The following is a 21,124-nucleotide window of genomic DNA, read 5'->3' as shown; positions in this document are numbered from 1 at the left end:
GCTGGGGAGTGAGGATATTGTTAGCTGCTTCCCTCACCGCTGATTGGATTAAGGAGTTGAGGTCGCGTTGTCGCTCTAGCAACGCTGTCATCGCAGCTTTAGCAATGGCGTTATCAAGCTCGTCTTTCGGCATCGTAACCATGGGTTTTTTCTTCAATGGTGTCGCTCTCCCGTTTGTTCCCAGGTTTTCCTTGAGACATTATGTCGTTGTAGGTGTAAAATTAGTGCTGGTAAAACAAACTAAGAAACTCCACCTGGAAGCCCCTCAAACCTGCCAATCTGAAAACGTGTTGTTCAGCCTGTCCTTGGTACACTGCAGTCTAAAAGCAGACAGGCCCAGCCATGGAGAGGACTGCTCATGTTGTCCCTGATATGTCTTGTAGTGCATGGAGATGTTTACAAGGTTAAATACTTGATTTTCACTGGAGTGGGTATTTAATACAAGTGTATAATCACCTGACAGTAATATTCGTTGAGCTTTCCCTACCTTAGAAGGAGCTTTTTAAATCTAGAAAGGGAGTACATCCTCTCCCAGGGCTCACAATGTTGCAAAGCCATGTTTCTACAGTAGCCCAGAATGGACAAACTAAACACTGGCTCTAGAGTTAGTCTTTCATATTTTTCCATATTTACAGTTAGTTGTATCTATTTCTAACCGTCTGTGTCCTTCATGTAATATGACACAGCCATGAATGGGATGTAAGTAAGAGTAATAAGGGGGCCCCATATTCAGAGGCTACAGTTCTCGATGCACTGATCGCAGGTTCGACTCCCGGTCTGTGATCATTTGGTGCATGGCACCCCCCACTCTCTGCTCCCCACATTTCCCATCTCTCTTCAGCTGTCTTGTCCAATAAAGGCAAAAAAAGCCAAAAAATAATCTTAAATAAGAGTCATAATTTCCCCAACAGTAATCTTGTCTATTAAACCGTTTAAAGCTAAGTTTATGTGACAGTTATTCATCAGCTGAAAATTAAACATCAGCATTTTTTGATGGTTAATTAATGCTTTTAGTCATTTACAAGGAATACCAGCAGATACTGTTTCCAATTTTATGAAGTGTAAGGGTTTGCTGCTCGTCTTTGTCATACAATTAGGGAAATCTAATACCTTTGTGTTTACGATTGCTGCTCAGACAGATCAAGCACTATAAGATCTTCGACTCCTTGGTGACGTTATACTAACTAAACAATGAATCAACACTTCCAGCCCTACAACAGACAGACAAAGACGTATAAGTTAAACCCTTAAATAAGGCCTCAGGAAGCTCTGAAGAAAAGAAAATGTCGTCCTGTAGTTGCATTTAGAATATTCAAGCTCCCCATCCGGTCAAAATGAGTGTCAGAATAAATTAAATTAAAAAATTTAGCACTCCAGTCCATAAATATTGTTATCAACGTTGTTGCTGGAACTATATTAGTGTGAACACCAACTGTGCTGATTCAGACGTAACTGTTTTGGGAAACACTGACTTGGCTGCTGGTATCTCTACCAACATTTGTACTGGCTTTGTAATGGAGTGTTTTGGCAGTCTGCGTTCGTGAAACACGGCCCTGGATAGTGTTTCCTTTTATGATTATTGTGGGAAATACTTGTTTATAATGTACAGTCACATATATATTTGTATACAAGCTGTGAAATTAGCCTTCTGCGTCCCTCGCCCGAGTAAAAAGTCACGATGACATGTCCGGAGGAACAGAGCGGGGTCATTCGTTACCTTTGCTCTGATTGACAAGCTGTTGGCCATCAGCAGGCTGGGCAGCCGCTCCTGATTGGCTGGGCTCCAGGAAAGGGACGAGTGAATGCCAAGGGAACACTGGCACCGACCGAGGCTCCACGTTGGTCCAAACTGTGGGAACACGAAGGCAGAGAGAGGAGAGAGTGAGGAAGGAAAAGTAGAAATGTCATCATGTTTATCCACTTCAGTGTCTTGGTCTGCAGACAGAAGGTAGCGCTCTGCCCTCTGGCAGCATGTGAAATCCTCTATGATCACGAGCCAGCGATGAGCCAAAGTGTTACTAAAAACTAGACTTTTCAAAGAAACTGCCAGAGACTGAAGACCATGAATGGAGTTGTGTATTCAGTCACCCACTCTGCCCCCATCTCCAGCACACGCTCAGAGACCATCCCTCAGGGTAATGAGTGTTGAGGGGTCATGTGGTGTGAGATGGGATGAGGGAACCTGTTATTTTATCCACACAGATTCCAGGCTCCAGACTACCCACTGTCTAGACTGCTGCAACGCTGCTGTCGAGCACTGTTTGGAGATGGCTCTTATGCCAACAAGAAACAACAATAAGTATTAGGTAACAGTTTCAGATCACAAAATACTTGCACAAATAAATTCATAAAGCCTATTACAAACTGAGGACTGTTTGCTTTACATGAGACAAAACTTCAGTTAGTTGCCGTCCAATGAAAACCAGCTTTCTTTAATTTGGTGATTTTGCTCCCAATATGGCGGGACGATGGTTTACCATTTCTGTCCTGACTGATTATCTCAACAACTATTTAATATATTGCTATGAAAACTTGCAAAGACATTCTTGATCCAAGAAGATGGCGCCTTAAAGGGGCCGTATCTTTTAAATGGATTTTCCCATATTTTGCACGGATTTCACAAGTGAAACCTGCATAATTCCGTGTTTTTCCAGAATCACATTTTTAAAAAAGGTCGCCTCTGAAATGGGCCGTTCAGAACAGCTGCAGGTTTCTAAGTAGAACCTTGCTCTCGCTGAAATCGACCAATCGTCATTCACTGTCATGAACCTCAGGCCGCCTTCTTGCTCTAGCTTGTAGTCAAGTTAAGATTTTAGCTTATCATTCCGATACCTCCTGGCGATTCTGGCACGTACATATAAGGCCGAATAACCGATCCAAGTGCAGCCATGTTTTCTACAACTTTGGAGTGACAGTGCAGTGCAGCCGCTCCCCCACGTGGGATCACGAACATGGGGGAGGGGCTATGGAAGAAAATGGATGGATTCGGTTATACCTGCAGAACTACTTTCACATCATCCTCAGCTGTACTTTATGTTTAGAGATCAGTAGCAAATGTTAGCAAGTTAGCATTGCCATTTTGAACAATTTTCCATGTGTATTTTAGCATCAAGCTCAAAGCACCACTGCGCCTGAATATAAGCAGAGCTGAACACAATAAAGAGTCAGTTACATTAAAGAGTTAGATGTCAGGAGAATACTTCAACTTCTTAAGCTGAATTAATCCTTTAAAAAATGTAGAGCAAAAATTGTCACAAAGCAGAAAACAGGTGCCATTTTTCTGGCTGGTGAATAATTGGCATTTTGGAGCGACGTGGTTTTCACAGGACATCAAGTATGTGTGAAAACAAAAGCTTCTGCAACAGATTTTGTTTTTCACTAATGAATATTTCCTCAGAATCATTCATTTGGATGACTGATAACACATTATGTTCATATCATCGTAATATAATTCCACTGCAAGCTCTACTACTTACTACTACTACTAACACTACCCTATTACTGTACGTATAACATCACTACTGCTGCCAAAACTAACACTACACCTTCATATTCAACAACAACGATTAATGCAATCATGGCTGCACTCCTGTCCTCTCAGATCTCAGTGGCGCATTTGACACCACATCCTGTTACAGATACTGGAACACTTAATTGGTATTAAAGGAGCCGGTTTAAATCCTATTTACTAGATTAATCGCAGTCTGTACACGTTAATAACCAATTCTTTATTTATGCCAAAGGTAGTCAAGGGGTTCCACAAGATTCTGTGCTTGGACTGATTCTTTTCACCTTACGCTGTATACGTATGAGTTCTCTAGGTGATATATTATCAGGAAAATGCATGACTTATATCGTTTTTCTAGTTGATTATACTTATCAATAAAACCAACCAGAAAACTAAATTCCAACATGCCTTAAGGACATAAAGATCTATAACTAAACTCAGTGAAGTTATGGTGCTTGGCACCTTAAAAACATATTATCTAATGGAATAGATTTCACAGTAGTGACCACATTACCCTGGTAATGAATCCAGGCGTCATCTTTTATCACAGTATGTTCTTTAACTCTAAGATAAAACTAATTTTAAGGATATCGATCTTTTCTCAGGCACATCCTGACTCAAAAAGAAGCAGAAAAAGTAGCCCATGAATTTGTTAATTGTAGGTGACTTCTAAGTTTTTATGAGGCTGCACAAACAATTTTCTAAAGACTCTCCAGCTGGTCCAAAAAAGCTGCTGCACACGTCCTGAAAACTAAAAATAGCTACTTTCACTTCCCCTATAAATCTACAATATAATTTATAATCTATGTTTTCATCAACAAGGTTCTTAATGGTATCATAAAGAGCTCATAGCTATTAGCCCTCCAGAGCAGCCGTTCCCAAACTTATGAATAAAGCAGCCCAGTTTTTAAATCTAAAAATATTCCAGGGCCCGAAATCTTAACCATAACCAAGCCTTAAATCCCAAGACACATCCGAAACACTTTGAGCGTTTGTTGTTATATTTTTATCATTATAATTTGTCATTAACAGAGAAGTTCTGTGTCAAAGCCTAAGGCGATGCAGTGCATATCCAGCATTTTTAAGCGTCAAAATGAATGCATATAGTACATTTTAAAAGTGAAAATAAATAAATACATTGTATTTTTTAAATGTAAATGTCCCCCACGGCCCAACTGAAGTTTCTTTAAGGTTCACTTGTGGTCCACGACGCACACTTTGGGAATCATTGTAATCAAGTACTAACCATATATCTATGGTAGTAGTAGTAGTATGGGAGGTAGAGCCTTAAATTATCAGGCACCCCTGCTGTGGAATCATCTACTTGTTTGGGTCGTGGTGGCAGACAATCTCTCTTCTTTTACGAGTACAAAACTTGAAATTGAAATCCTTAATTTTTTTGATAAAGCCTACAGTTAGCCCTGGCTAATGCTTGCCCTGGACCAGCCCCTTGTTTTGCTGTTACAGGCTTAGGCTAATAAACCGAGGTCCTCTCTCCTCCTCTCTCTGTCCATTCATGTCCCATTAATGTATCTTACTAAATTTGTATCGTCCCCAGAGTTTTGTGCTTTCTCGTCTCACAGGTGTGTGTCGATCGTTGTTGCTGACCGCCTTTGCTATTATTAGTCTCTATTCTTATAATAGTTGTAGAACAGTTGTAATTGTTGCTGTCTGTTCGTCTCTCTCTCTCTCTCTCACTCTCTAAACCCAGTCGGTCGAGGAAGATAATGCGTCTGGTTCTGCTCATTTAACTTTTTTCTTGCCACTGTTTCAGAGTGCTTGCTGATAGTGGATTCAGTCTGGTCTATGAGAATAACATTACATCTATGAAAAAGCTTTGCAGCCTCAACTGATGCAAGTCTGAACCGTCTCAGCCTCCACTCCTCCACCACCTGCAGTAATCCACACACAGGTCTAGCCTGGTGGAAATAAACTGGCTGTGAACTCTGCTGCAGCTCTGCAATGTCCAGTTTCCATTTCCATTTATAATTTTATAATACAGTATAAAAGTGGTCTATTTATAGCTCACCATTCGCTGGCTATAACTCATCTAAAATGGAGATAAAGATTCTGCTAAGCTAGATATCAAACTGAATGTACAAGTTGTGTCGCTGCTGTTGGTTACACAAGCTGTTCAAGACGTTCTCTTCTGAGTGATTCTGCTGCACATGACAATTATCACTGTGCTCTGACCTTTGATCTCCTTACTATTAACTGCCAGTTCATGCTGCAGTTTGCATGAGGAACTTCAGCTGAGGAAGTGAGGCTTTTACACACCAGACGCTGCCTTCTTAAGATGGGAAAGACCAGGAATAATATAAAGTATGACATACTGCAGCAGCTCTTCAGCTTGAACAGATTAATAACATCAGAATGTAACTGTTTTACATTCCAAATAATTTTGCTTTGACTTATTAAACGGAGAATGGTGCACATTTTATTCTACCGTGGGCCCTGAATGCCTCTTCTTGCACTATGTAACTTGGGTTGGGTGGGTATTATTTTCAGCGAGAAGTACAGCCCGAAGACAAACACTGCCTGTTACAAGTCCTGGCTTGGTATTCTCAGTACGGACATCATGCCAGAGGCTACGAGACCAAAGAGGACGTTGACGTAGAAGAAAAAAAAAGAGACAGCGATCGAGCAAAAGGGCCGGACAAGAGCGAATCTCAAACTGGTTTTAACAGCGCTGATACTGACAATGGGGCGGTCTGTGTGGAGTCCCTGATGTTGGGCAGCTACACACATTACATTACACATTACACAAAAATGCTACCTGGAGGATGTGCCAGACTATTAGTAAAAAAAACAGATTAAGAAATTTCAATATTCTGTTTAATACCCCATAGGAGGTCACTGGCAGGTTGGAGGCCAATTCACCAACAAAATAAAAAAACAACCCTGTAAGAAAAGATGATCCCGACCGAATGCAGCAAATGACAGTTGTGGGACTGGTTTAAATGAGCGGCACAACAGGAAACGTTTAAAGGGTCAATACTGTTTTAACCTTGTCACGCAATATTGTAACAGTGAATTATCATGAGAGAATGTCACCCAGTGGAAATGCAAAATCAACACTCACTGCTCTGTTTCCACCCACAGCTGTGGTCAAATTATGCAGACTTACTACTTGGCCTGCCTTACTTTCCAGCTCTGTCTCAACCAAACATCACTGTGTAAGAATGGATTTAACATCAACATATAGTAGGCGACATTATTAAAGAATAAATTAGGCTAAATTCTACATTATACAAGAGTTAGTCAAACCAAGGAATCTGATTGGACGGGAGACATTCCATGAGTGCTGATATAGAGAACAACAGCACTGGGACTTTTAACTGTATGCATCACCCCGCCTCGGCCTGGTAGTCTGAATACTTCTAAATAACATTACTGTCTATTTTTAGATTGATGAATCACACATGCCGACAGAGGAACTCTTTACAAACCCTCATTTAAGTGGTTGTATAATAAGTGGAAACTAACAGATAAATGTACATTATATAAAGAAGCTGTTCTGTGGTGACGTTTAGTGTAATAATTATCTGTTTTTGTTATTAAGTTTGGCGACTTTATGCTGCCTGTAGAACTTTTGTATAACAGCAATATCACATTCAAGCTTGAGATGTACTGAATACAAGCACACTGTGATTCGGCCCTCGACCTGCGGCCTTAGTTTTTCTCTTTGTAAATGTTAAATGGACTGCACTTATATAGCACCACACAAAGCGCTTTTACACTACATGTCACAATTACCCTTTCACACACATGTCCCATCATCCATTTCACACGGACTAATTATGCCACTGAGAACAATTGGTTCAGTGTCTTGCACAAGGACACTTCGATATGTAGACTGTAGCAGTCAGGGATCGAACCGCTAACCTTCCGATTGAGAAAGGACCGGCTCTACCACTGAGCCCCAGCCGCCCCAACAAATCAAATGAAAGACAAAAACTAAATGTAATTCTCTCTTTCAGCCAAAGCCTGAAATATCTTATTTCTCAGTTCAATATAGATACATTGTTCTACAAATACTATAACATCAGTGAGCCACACTGACATTTTGTTTACTTGCAATGAACATGGGCGCTGTAATTAACTTAAACCAACATACACCATCCTACTTCTTCAATTACCTGCAAGAACAACAAATATATTAATGCACCGCTGAAAATAGTCCCAAACAAATGCAGTATTTAAAGCCCTGCTTGAGGAACGTTTGCTTAAAGCTACAGTACCAAGCTTAAAAAAATAAATCTTTCTTAAAAAAGATGCAGAAATATTTAGATAACTGAATGTCTTTTAAAATGAACAAATTGTCTCAAGGCTGAGAGCCACAGTCAGGGGAAGAGAGATTATCACTTTGTTGGTTTTGGACTTATCTTGAAATATGTTGACAGTGAGGAATATATAGAATGACACAACCTCATCCTTTAAGGTGCTAAATAAATCTGAGTTGAGGGTCTTTAAACTTTTAGAGGACCTGCTGACACCCTGAAGAGGCGAGGCATGAATATTGCAGGTGAGCACCGACGGCGGTGAGTTGAGAAAAATATCAGAGACAGAAACACTGCTCAGATATCCGTCTGTCTTTATAGTGCTGACAGTGATAGCTAGTGAGAGGCAGCAGTGATAATGACCAGGTGAACAGCGCTCTTCATGCTATTAAGGAGGGAAAATGATGCTACTCAATCTAGATATCCACCTACACTACGACTAGAGTACACATTACTACTGCCAGAGAAAGTTCCAGATAATTTCTCCTGTGAGTGCAAAACTAATAATATAGTTCTTGAGCTGTGTAACAAGATGGGACCCCAGCTACATCAGAGCTCTTATCTCTTCTCCACCGACGGCTGCAGATGTACTCAAAGAGAGCAGTAATGAAACTTGTGATGCTAATGCAGCTGCACTTGAGCTGGGCTATATATAGAAGAGATCTCAGCCGTGGGGCCTCCACTGCCTTCTGCCTGTGTTTGTTTCTGGGCCCACTGTGGCTCTAGGTGTTTTTAAAAATGTATGGTGGAGGAAACTACAGAGGCAGGTGGCTGTTAGCAGCAGTGCGAGGGATGTGAGAGGGAGAGAGAAATAAAAGCGCGCTTCGGTAATCAGCTCAGGGCTCAACGCTTTACTGCGCTAATTCTACCGGTGGAAACAGTGTATCCATGACAACACGCCAGCAATACAATTACTCCTTTTACTGCTGAGAGTGATGAAACACATTCACATCACGCTGGACCTGCCCTTGATGCCCTGTCTGAGGTTGTTGATTGTCTAGAACATCGGGATGAGTGTGCGTGAGAGTATGTGTGCGTGTAGGGTGGAGGAGGAGGTGTGAATGTCCTTGCTGAACTCCAGCTCTCAGTGTTGCATGTCTAGACATGTCAATATCCTTTTAAAGTTTCAGTGAAACACCCCTTATCTCTCTCTCACACACACACACACACATAGCGTACACATAAAATGGGTGACACCCCCTGCACACGCACACTCAATAACTCTGACACTACACACACTGAGTCACAAATTACACAGAGTGAGCAGCAGGTCTGGGAGGCTGCCTGAGCTGCTGATATATCAAACCTTTTCTGATTTTCACGCCTCAGAAGATGAAGGTTTCATCTTTACCACTTGATCCAAGTTGAGAAATTATTCAACAGAAAAGAGTTACGAATAACAAATATTAAAGCTCGAACTTTTGACACTTGTGTTCCTGGTTTAAAACTCATCTTCATTTTCTGTATCTGCAACCCTGCCACGCTTCCTGAACGTACATCTTAATTAAAAACTCACAGCTTGAGTATCATTATCTGTGCGACTTGCCAAGTTTGCTTTTAACAAATTTCAGCACGAACTGTGAAACTGCAAAAACCTGTAAATTGCCCTAAGATAAATTCCTGTACATTTATCTCACTTTCAGTTTGCAGATTTTTGGAAGTGTGGTGTTAAAATGAAACAACGTGAGACATTGTGCATTTTAAATAGAAACCGACTTTCTTATTCATATATTCAAAGTAACATTTTGGAGTTTTGGCTGTAATTTTGCAAGGTTGGCATGGAAACAAGCATACAGTATATGATTAACCCGACACCTCTGTTTCTCGGCGGCCAATCTTCTTATATCCAACTGTGTGCTCACAAAGCCGACAAAATAGTTTCACAACAGATTTCTGCCAAAATGTATACTTGGACACGGATGCACAAGCTGCTGATCAGGGTAACATCACCCATTTAATTCTCCCTCAAACAACACATTGCTCCTTCGGACATCTGCAGTAAGTGCTGATTGTATTTCAGAGAGAAAGCAATATATAAACACACTCCAACTAAACTCCTGAGAACATGAAAATCTACAAGCAGGACCTGAAACTGACTCAAGCTTGTGTCAAAAATGAATGCATAGAAATGGCCAACAACTTCATCTATTATTTATTAGTCTGTGCCTTTTCTTTGTTTGTCGTCTGTATAATATGCATGACTGATATTGCTTTCCTCTGTTTGGCTACGGCTGAGTTTATGGAAGCCAGTGTTAAGCAAATGTTCAATGTGTGCTATGAGGAAAAAAAGAGGCTTTCTGAGAAAACAATAGAATATGCAGCCCAGAGCAGAAGAAAATATTCAAATTATCGTATTCTTGGGTGGACTATAATTAAAAACAGAAACGTTTGGTATTTGCCACATACCTGTCTTATAAATATTCTTAAATAACTCCTTTGAAACACTAAAAAAGGTCAAAAAGCCAAATCAAGGGGGCAAAAAAATTCTTTGAATATGGGAACTGTCTCACACAGCAAGCAAACAATAGTAATGTGTACATGAGTCATAGCCATAGCACTCAGATGACACTCCTGTAACCCTAGAGAGATAATGAAAGCAAGAAGTACTAGGCTAGAGTACATAAGCTTCAGCATATCACTTCCTACTGTACAGGGAAAGTGTGGCTCGGCAGACTTTGTATCTGACGCCAACAAAGTCTGAATGCTATTATGATTTCTCCCTCCTTCCCCCCGTCCTTCCTTACCAGTCCCTGGGCGTCCCATGATGATTTGCTTGCGTGGAGCAGGGTGGGGCGACTCAGCTGGCAGTATGAGTGGCAGAAGGGCAGTCGGCGTTGGGTGACAGGCTACCGGCTGTGGCAGAGCCCCTCCAGAGGCATCCTGGTGTCCCTCAGGTTTCCTCTCCCTCTCCCTGCCTCCAGAACCAGAGGAGGACAGGATAGAGCCTGATGACATGGGCATCGACCCAATGCCGGAGGGGCTAGACAGGGCAGCGTTGCCCGCTGTGGCTGGAGTCAGGGACTGGAGGGGGACATCAAAGGCGTTTTTGTGTATTTTCTTTCAACCAAAACTCTAAATTTTAAGAATAAATGTGTAAAAGATAGTAGCAACTGGATTACATCAGCAGCATAATCCACTTCGCTGCTGATAATCCATTTGTCTCAGATTCTTCACAACATAGTTAATGGCAGTACTTCTATGTCACACTGTGTCCTCAAGTGCGGGATTGGTTTCAATGTTTATTAAGGTCATTTTGATGCACTTTCTGCTATGACTTTGAGTCATTGGACTTCATTATAACTGTGGCGAATCCAAGGAGCCATAGAGCAAGCTACAAACTTTTTAGGGCTACCTTGTGACTCAAATTACAAATTCCATGAGGTATTCTTTTACAATCAAACTTTGACTAAGAGCCAATATCTATCAACAAAAAGTATGTTAGAAATTTCAACAAGTATTCTTAAATTCTAATCACTTTCAGACTCACACAAGCCACTTAATCATACTGTACTAGGGTTTGATGAGCATATAAAGATGCTATATAGATAGATATAAAACACTGCTTTTGAAATATCAAACTCAAAATTTCCATTCCAAAAAGGTTTTATCCACATGCCCCATACATATACTGCACATGACCATATAGCACAGAGACAAAAGAATAGGGTTCCTTACCGAGCTTGAGGTGACCAGGACAAGTGTGGATGTTGGGTTGCGCAGGAGAACTGCACCGTTGGTGGTGGCCCCGTTGATGGGGACCGGGACCTGAAGGCCAGGGGGAGGCGCGTGTGGGGGCTGGCTGTGCTCTCTGGACCTGCTTCTTTCTCTCCTTCCTAACGGGCCATCAGAGAACTTGGCCAGGGGGACATCTGGGTTGCGGACAATGACTGGGGAATCACGAAGGGGCACAATGCGACGTGGGGAAGGTTCCTGGGGCAGCGGGGAGGGTGGAGTGGGAGAGACCAGCATGGGTGGAGGTGTGGAGGCAGCAGAGGATGGTGGCCTGCTGGTGGCGCTTCGGGGGCGGGGGAAGGAGAGTGAGGAAGGGGTTGTGGGCTGACTCAGGGGTGAGAGTACTCTGAATGCTGCAGGGCTGTGGCCCATGGTTGGGTCTCCCACCATCCCTCCACCAATGCCCATCAGCTGCGGTTGCTCAGGTTTGGTCTGGTAGTCCTGGATAGCTGGCAGTGGGGGAGGGGGGTGGGAATCGAGCTTCCTCTTGCTGGGGCTCATGGGGACGGTGAATGTTAGGTTGGTCTGAAAAGTGGGCACAATTCCAGAGAGGTGGCGCTCTCGCTCAACACCCGGTGTGCCCATCTTAGTGCCACTAAGCTGGCGATGGCGGCGTGGGGTAAGTGGGGGAGGAGCAGTAATGGGACTAAAATTGGCAGGGCGAAAGCCAAATAGTGGAGAGGGTGATGGTGATGGGGTAGGGGAGAAGGGTGATTGGTTTGAGATAGGGGAGAATGATGGCGTGCCTGAGCGGGATCCACCCAGGGAAACCAGCATTGTTGCTGCCTCACACTCATCAAAGTCAAAACGAGAGAGGTCCTGGGGAAGCAAAGAGGGAAGGACCAAGCGAGGGCGGGAGTCTCCTCCACGGCTGCTGGCCTCGCTACTTTCCCGAGATGTCTCATCCCAGTCAAACTCTGAGCTAGCTCTTCCGCCGCTCAGTCGAAGGTCAGACGGGGTCAGGGTCCCTGTACTGCTGGCTCCACCCCGTTCCCGGCTGCCTCCACTGGCTTCCATCTCCTTGGTCCTCATTGAGAGGTGTCTGGAGCAGTATCCTCGGCGCTGGGACTCTTTAGAGCAGCCCTCTCGGGAGCACAGTCTCCTCCACTGCTTCCCATTGAACTTCTTACGGATGCCTGTTGGCGTGCACACCACATCTCCCTTCTTGTATTTCTGCTGGGCAGCTGTCAGTGGGGTGCGGGAACGTGATGAGGAGGAGGAGGTTGAACCTGATCCTGATCCCCCACCACCAACTCCTCCACTGGAAGAACCTCCTCCTGAGGCCTTCTCTATTCTGGAGGAGGATGCGGTGGAAGAGGAGATGGGAGGAAGAGGAGGGAGCTGAGGGTTGGTAATGACAGCACCAGCTGCAGCAGCTGCTGCTGTTGCTGGGTCAAGTCCTAAAAGGACAGGTGAAGGAGGGGGATGGGGGTTCAAGGCCAGGTGCGCTGGGGGTATCCCGATCCCCCGCACCACAGACAGGTGGGGATTGAGGTAGCCAGGCGGGGGCTTAGAGACAATGTGGCGGTGTTGGGGAATTGCCATTGGTTTGGCCCCAGGTATGATTGCCCCCATTGGGACCATGTTAAAGCGGGACACCTCCATGTCTTCATCAGGGGTAAGTGGCATGTATGGGTGGTGTTGCTGTTGTTGTGGCTGCTGCTTTGCACTGTTCTCCCTTTCTCGCTCTCTTTCCCTCTCTCTATCCTGTTTTCTTTGGAGGTCTCTCTCCCCCTCCCAGTCTCGCCCTGGAGCTAGGCTGAGAACTGAAGCTGGAGTCACTGGAGAAGTTATGTTGTGGCCCGATGTAGAGGACACAGGGACCATGCCTGGGTAGGGCATTCCTCTCCCTAACACTGACCCCATGCCAGGTGTCATCCCTTGGCTTAAACGACACACCTCCCTCTCCACATCTATCTCCTCCCTGTCTTCTCGCTCCCTTTCTTTGTCCCTTAACCCTTCTTCTCCATCTCGGCCTGCTCCAGCTGGAAGATCCAGGTCCCAAGGTGGTACCAGAAGCCTGAGTGTTTGTCGGGAGACCCATACTGCCTGGGTAGCAGCTCTGCCAACCTCTTCCTCATCCATAGATAGAGATCTTTCCTCAGACAGAAGGACACGGTAGCGGTTGGCCACTGCAGGGTGTGTGTCCACCTGGGTCACCACACCTTCTCGGTACCACTGCCACTGGCCCTCACTGCCCTCATCATTGCCAAATGGTACACATACACGGGTGCCAATAGGTATTGGATGAACACCAGGCGGCGGGGCATCAAGGATGATGTCCACCACCCCTGGGGGGCTGTCATGTCGATATGGATAACGGCACAGTGTCTTTTCTCCATTCAGTTGGACCTCTAGGCTTCCATATTCGCCACTGACCTTACGGACCACCCCAGCCCGAAATACCAAATCTGAACTCCCATCGTCATTCCTCCTTTCACCTCCTCCCTCTTCGTCACTTCTTCTTCTGATCTGGCGGGCGAGGACACGCTGATTCTTCAGCCCTTTGGCGAGGGCGTCAGATAGTGCATCGGGGAGACTGGGTGGTGCAAGTATGAGGGTATGTGAGTCGCTGACTACTTCCAGGTCTGCTGAGTGCTCACTTGCAGTGTCTGTTGAGGAACAGCGGGGCAGGGGGCTAGGTGACACTCGTTCTGCATCTCTAACCCCCTCTCCTCTTCCAGGCCTTTCCCTCTCCACTCCTAGTGACAGGGTAGGGGGTCCTGGGGAGCTGTCCTGAGGCCCCTCCCTGCCAGTAGTCCTGCTGTGGAAGTCGTCCATCAGGCTCCTACTCTGACTGTTACCATCAGAGTGCGAGACACAGATGTCACTTCCTGAACCCGTTGAACCATGGTTGATGACCCCACCACTAAGAGGAAGAGGAGGGGGTGTGCTGGAGGAAGGGTTGCTATGGATTCCAGTAGTAGACGAGCAGTGTTCAGAGGTATACTTCTTCTTGGGAACTCGAGCCTTAAAGGTTGCTGTTTTTCGGCTGGAGGCGGGGTTTGGGCTGTTGTTGGCGCTTGGTGTACTACTGTTACTGCAACTGCTACCACCACTGTCACTGTGGCTGCTACCGCTCACAGCTGACCTCCCTGATCTATCATCCGGGGATGTCAACAATTTCCCAGAATCCATCACAAGGGATACCGTTGTATCCGACAGCCCTTCTCTGTGAAACCCCTCCACCTCTGAAGTGCCACGTGCTCTGATTGTGTCCACCTGTGGGGACTCTGAGTGTGAATTAGAAGAATAAGAGGAGGAGGAGGATGCTCTGTTTTGTGGGGATCTACTTCTGTCTCTGTTCTCGTCTGAGTCCCTCTTCTCCCCTCCTTCTGAGGTATCCCCCGCACCTCGACGCTTCCCTCCTTTGGCCCGGGTTGAGGGAGGAGAGCGCCGGCCCTGCTTTTTTATCGGCTTCATCTTTTCATCTAGCTAGCCTTTTCTCCAAACAAGTCTTTTTATTTATTTATCCCAGAGATTCTCTTTGGCGTTCCTCTTTTGCTTTTGCTTGTTTTTTCCTTCTTCCCCCTCTTTCCTCTCTATTTTCCTCCTCTGCCGGGGCCTCTCTCCCTCATCCTTTCTTGTCTTCGTTGCGCGACTTCGGCACTTGCCCACCTTATTCCACAGACTCTGGAAGAAAGGGAAGAGGGAGTGTGGGTTACTCATGTGGCAAACACATTCAGACATGCACAAAGCCTATTCACCACGCAAGATAGCTACTTACTACATAGCTTTGAGAGAAAAAGTGACTGAATTGAAATTAAAAAAAATTAATAACATCAAAGAAATTCCAAACAAAAGCACATCAAAGAGGGACTCATGATCCCTGGCATCTCCAAAAATAAGACAAAAAACTGTTAAACATTAATTTGAGGAAAGGTATTCCCTACTAAATGATGCACCATCGTACTAGAGTAGTAACGAAAATGACTCATCTACAAAGTCATTACACATTAATTCATTACATAAGAGGTTCTACTCACATTACACAAGGCCTGCATCCATACCAGGTACATATTGAAAACAGAAGGCCATATTGTAGGGTAAACACGATTTAGCCTAACAACACAGTATGGAAATAGTGAGAGGCACTTTGCAATTTGCCCAGACAAGCCTTTCTGCATACACTCCTCTCACACACGCTCTCTCACACACTACTTCTTGGCCGGGGCAGTAGAGGCGGGGGAATTCCTTCTTTGCTCGCATACTGAAACCCTCCCTTTCTCTCTCTCTCTCTCTCTCTCTCTCTCTCTCGCTCACTCGCTCCTTCTCTCTCGCTCTCTCTGTGGCGACCTTTATCTATGTATTTCAAAGCAGAGTCAATCCGCCCCTACAAACTCCATTTCCTGTGGAAGACCATTACCTAACTTCCCGTTACTTTATTCCTCCCTCTCTCTCTTTGCTACTATAACACTTTCATACTTATCCCCTGCTTGCAATCTCTCTTCTATTGATTTGTACCTCACACCTCTCTTGTTTTCTCCTATCATTCCACTTAGTCTCTATCTTCATTTTCTCCTGCAGTCATCCAAAAAAAGCTGAGATGTTCCAAATTATTTTTATTCCACACCAGAGTCATTCAGTATCGCTCTTAGCCATGCCAGAGCCATTCAGAATATCTCCTATTCCACACCGGACTCATTCACAGTTCTGCCTCCGTTTAGAAAGTAAAACAGATTGATTTTGCTGACTTGTTGAACGGGGGACTGTTGTCATTTAAGTGGTTTGTTTGCTGTGTGGCTGATACGCGCGGGACTTGCCTCGGGTCCTTGCTGCTGTGCGCTATGCCTCATTTCTTCCAACATAAGATTCTCTGCACAGCTACGAGTGCCAGAAAGATGTTAACAACAAGTGTATAAGAGGGAGAATGAAAACACCCCCTATATGTTCTTGCCATTTTTTTTTTAAATTTCTCACTCCATCTGTCAAAATGTTCTGGATTGATGTCTATCAACCACCACTAGGCATGTCTACTTGTCAGCGAATGTCTGTCAATTTACATGTCTGCGTGTCTGTCCCTGTTTCTACATCCTTCCTCCCACCAGTCTCTTTCTTTCTCTCTGTCTGCCTGTCTCTTTTCCCTTTTGCTGCCTTCCTGTTTGTCTGTGAAGGCTCGCATTCATTCAGGTCCTTTTAATATCTGCCACATCATATCGTCTAGAGAGAAATCCATTTTCAGAGATGAGTGCCGCCTGTCTCAAGGCCACACACACACAGCAAACATCTATGTGATGATAGTTGATAGTGCACACAGCGCGTTAGAGAGCTCACAGCCATCACTGTGCTCTATGTAAATCCCTATTTAGGACAGACAGCCGTAGAGCAGCCACCATAAAATTATTTGGCAGCGGGCCTTACTTGGTCACGATAGAGGTATGCTACGTGTGTTTACTCAGTAGTGCACTGTGTACAACAGCTGGTGTCAGAGTCATGGGCCTAATGATAACGGCTTATATACTAACTGATGCAACTCACACTGCACTCTGTGAAATATGGAGCAAGGAAGCCCGTATAGAAGCTATAGGAAGACTGTGTCTCAGTTATCCATAAAGTACACGCTAACAAGTTCAATCGAGTATTATTTGCTTAAAAGTGTTTACCCGTTTCATAGGTTGACATGAATACATAATAAACATGACTGTAGGCAGAATTCAGCTGATCCAAGTCATGTGAGGTGACATAAATACGCATAATTTAGTTTATCTAAGCGATTATCAGGGTTTAGTTCGTGGGTTAATCACTTCTTCAACCACTAAAATAACAGCTTCAGCCACATGCAATTTATTATATCAAGTATAAAAGTTAGTTGATCCTATTTAAGCTTAAACATAGAGCCTGACATATATTGGATTTTTGAGACTGATAATCAATTTTAAATGTAGATTTCACAGATTACCACTATGACGGCGGATATAGTGAATTTTCACGCTGGAATGAAAATGGATATTTCTAAGTTAATTGGGCACAGGTATGAATATGCCACAGTACTCCAAAGGCTACTTCCTTATAATTATATCAACATTATTATTTACAAAGTCATCCAATTCTAGTGCTGACATAAGTCTGCTCAGCTTTGATGCTCTGCTGCATGTGATGCCAGTTAGAGTTAGAGCGTGTTCTGCTTGAATAACACCTTATGACACAAGTGCCTCATCACCCCAAACACAGTTTTGTAGCCGAGCGATATCCACCAGGCTCTAGTATTATTTGCTTTAAAGTGTTTACCTTCTTATATATGTTGACATGAATACATAGTTGACATGACATGTAGTCAGAAATCAGCTGATGTCATGCGAGGTGACAAAGGCATGAACTGCTACCTCTCTTGGTGGATAATTTAGTTTAGCGTAGCGATTGTTTTGGCTAAACGAACTAACAACACCTTCAGCCAAATGCAAATGACTTTGTTTTAATTAAGTCTAAAGGAAAGGAGTCTAAAATTGATAATGTTTATGACATCAGAATCAGAATCAGGGTTTATTGCCAAGTAGGTTTACACAAGGAATTTGTTTTGGTGATTTTGGTGCAGAACAATTAACACAGAACTAGAATAAAAATAAGTAAAAGACTTAAATGGAATAAGAACATGAACATTTGTGTTATACATATTAGGCATGCACGATGTTGGATTTTTTGCCAATATCCGATATGCCGATATTTTCCAACAATTTTTGCCGACTGCCGATTCTGATACCGATATATTAGGCACGTTTTTTCCCACCTCATTGCAGAGAACATCAAGTCTCCCCTGTAGTGGAATTGATATCATGCCTACTCTTATTATAGTGGTCCACTGGCGGATGCAGAAATAACATAATACAGTGCTTTTTAAAAATGTACACATTCACTGGGCAATATAAAAAGTCATGTACAAAATGCCATATTTATTTGTACGTAACATTTTCTTTCAAATAAAACTAGTATTCATCAAGCTTTTTAGGGCATCATCAAGCATTTAGGCATAATTAAAGCGTTGTTTTATCAGTGGAAAATATCGGCAGAAAAATGACATTTTCAAGCCATAATCGGCAGATAGCGATAATGTGCCGATAATATCATGCATCCCTGATACATATAAAACTCCATGCCCTCCTCAATTTATGCCACACATTCACAATAATTCACCATGAATCACCATAGCGTGTCCAATGGTGAACTTTGAGACCTTTCAGTCCATTACTGCTTATTTTAACCTCCTGCTGTGTTGCTAAATCATTTTAAATGTTATATTTTGACAATAAAAAGTTTTGTCACTAGCAGATCAGCTATAACAGGATTACTACAGAGAGACAGGTCAGCATGTATAAATAAACTGTCATAATCATAATCATAATCCAGAGTAGATAACAGCTGTTAACTTTATCTAGACAAGGCCCAAAGCACAAAATGCAAACTACAGGAGGTGATGTCGTCACCTCGGGTTTAGCTGGATAGTACCGTGTATGTGTCAAGCCCTCGTAGTACACCGATTACTACCAGTTTTACTCCACAACACAGCAGGCCGTGGCGTGCAGCGACCAGGCCTCAGCTACACACAAGGCCGCTTGGAAATCCTCTACTCACTGTCACCGGGAAATAACCGGTTTAACGCACATATTGACCCTTAATACCATGTAATACGGCCCATATTCTCTGTGCTGCATGACTGTGAGAAATGTCCCAAGCAGATGAACACGCTAACTTTGTCAATCCACAACAACACAACGACAAACAGCGGATAAAGTGGGTTTTTTGGCCCATCCGAAAGTGACAGTCGTCATAAAATATAGCTTAAGCTGTCCGGGTAACTTTGTCTCAACCCTCGTCGTCATTTGCATTATTGCAACCGTGATACAAGGTGGGAGAAAGTATCAATATGTGGCAACAAAGTAGTCCACGGAGCAGGCCTTCAAGCCCTTAAAAACACATTAATTCAAGCAGCCACGTTGATTCATGAAAAAGAGGAAGAAAATATGTCAATGTAAGAAAGAGGTGGAGGACTGACAGGCGAGGAGTTTTCGATACAACGCACTAAAAAATAACAGTTGTTCTAGGAAGTCCAGCGGCAGTTATGGCGTTGAATTTATTTCTAGTGGAAAAGTTTCTAGCTCACTATGTCTAACCGCACCGCTCCCTTTTTTTCACAGAAGACACCCAATCCGCCCTCTACTCCTCTCCGTAGGCCACCCAGATATCGGAAAATATACTGATCAGCTCAACTGCTAATACTGTTTATGGCCACAGTAAACATGAACAACGTTAGCAGCTCGGCAAAAAGCACAACAAGCCCCACTGCAGTGCTGCAGGAGAAAGATTTGTGGGCAGCTTATACTCACCAGAGCTAATATAGTACCCCAGAGTGATTTTCTGTTGAGTCCGCCGGGTAAAATAGGGCAGGTTGGCCAGTCGTCCGCAGCTGCCAGTTAGCGGCCGTTCATGTTTCTCCGGCAAAGCAACTTAAAAGGAGGAAAAACTACTGCCCTGTACATTCTACACTACAGTCGCAAAATGGTGAATGAAGCCCCAAAGCCTTGACAACCAGCCCGGGCGGCCAATTGCAGAGCACGAACGCGTACAGTAGCCTATAGAATCCCGCGGAAGGGGAGCAGGGGCGGAGCCACGCGTCAAAGTAAATTTGACGGACGGCGTGCCGCGGCCAATCACAGTGTGGGAAAACACAGAACAGCTGTTGGGAGAGCGAGGCTGCGGTGGCCAATAAGGCTCCTCTGTGGGCATGTCTGTGACTTCCACAGGCACGCAGGACAGGAATGAAATCTTTCTCTCTTTCTGTCTTCTTCTATTCATCCCTTCTTCATTTGTCTGCAAATATGAAAACAGGCGCAGACAGAGTAGAGACTGTCTGACTGTGTTTCAAACGGATTGGACTCGTTTCAGCAGACCAAAAAACACTTGCATGCCAAATCAAATTTAATTTAGATCAATATGTCACGTCCCAAGCTGTCTCGTGTTTTATAACTTCAACTCACGCGAGTAAATCGGCTTTAACAAGCCTGGTTAACGATCTTTGTACTATTTATATATGTGTAATGCCTTTGTAGTGTCTCCCCACTGTGATCCCCGTGAGCCACAGGTTGAGTGTAGTTTCAAAGGAGTCCCTAAAAACACCAACTCCCAAATTCTCAAGCTCCCTCTCTCTCCATCCCTCTCAAAACTCTCTCATTCCCTCCCAGCCAATCAGAGGTGCCCTAAACGGCACAGTATCTTTAAGTCCCGCCTCAGCAGCCAATCAGGACAGCCGCTGGATGCTATACGTCACCAGAGCAGCGTGCGATTGGCTGAGAGGCTCGGGGTCTGCAGGCCAATGACCGAGTGATGTGGTGAGGTCATTATGCTTGTTGCCATCAGCTTGGCCAAACAGGAAGAGTGAAACCCCAGAGAGTAAGTTGGTCCAAACGTGGGATTATGGTTCCTGAGAGAGTGACCCATATACACTTTGGGCCTCCCTGCGCGCGCACACAAATACACACACACCCACACATACACACACATGTGTAGCATGGAGGCGTGTGTGCAAGCAGGTACAGGCTGTAATACACTAAAGAATACTTGACAACATGCAAACAGGCTGTTGAACACGCATGAGTGCACACACACAAACACA

General features: G+C 44.1%; 1 protein-coding gene across 5 annotated transcripts in view; it reads right to left on the bottom strand.

Moving 5' to 3' along the window:
* The window catches only part of cica (capicua transcriptional repressor a), a 45,717-nt gene extending 25,710 nt beyond the window's left edge, over window positions 1-20,007 (bottom strand). For 4 of the 5 annotated variants that reach the window (XM_069681562.1, XM_069681565.1, XM_069681566.1 and 1 more), the window contains exons 1-4: window positions 19,839-20,007; window positions 11,464-15,153; window positions 10,533-10,809; window positions 1,718-1,849 (exon numbers count right to left, since the gene is read on the bottom strand). In XM_069681562.1, coding sequence (XP_069537663.1) covers window positions 1,718-1,849; window positions 10,533-10,809; window positions 11,464-14,943 — 3,889 coding nt within the window. In that variant the 5' untranslated portion in view covers window positions 14,944-15,153; window positions 19,839-20,007. Of the gene's footprint in view, window positions 1-1,717; window positions 1,850-10,532; window positions 10,810-11,463; window positions 15,154-15,506; window positions 15,583-19,838 lie in introns of those variants that run through there. The other variant, XM_069681563.1, reaches the window with a different exon arrangement.
* Window positions 20,008-21,124: the final 1,117 nt, after the last annotated feature.

This window comes from Semicossyphus pulcher, unplaced genomic scaffold, assembly GCF_022749685.1.
Source record: "Semicossyphus pulcher isolate SPU_LCO1_2020_fin unplaced genomic scaffold, fSemPul1.0.p SCAF_5, whole genome shotgun sequence".
NCBI lineage: Eukaryota > Metazoa > Chordata > Actinopteri > Labriformes > Labridae > Semicossyphus > Semicossyphus pulcher.
This window is presented reverse-complemented; position numbering and strand designations above follow the sequence as displayed.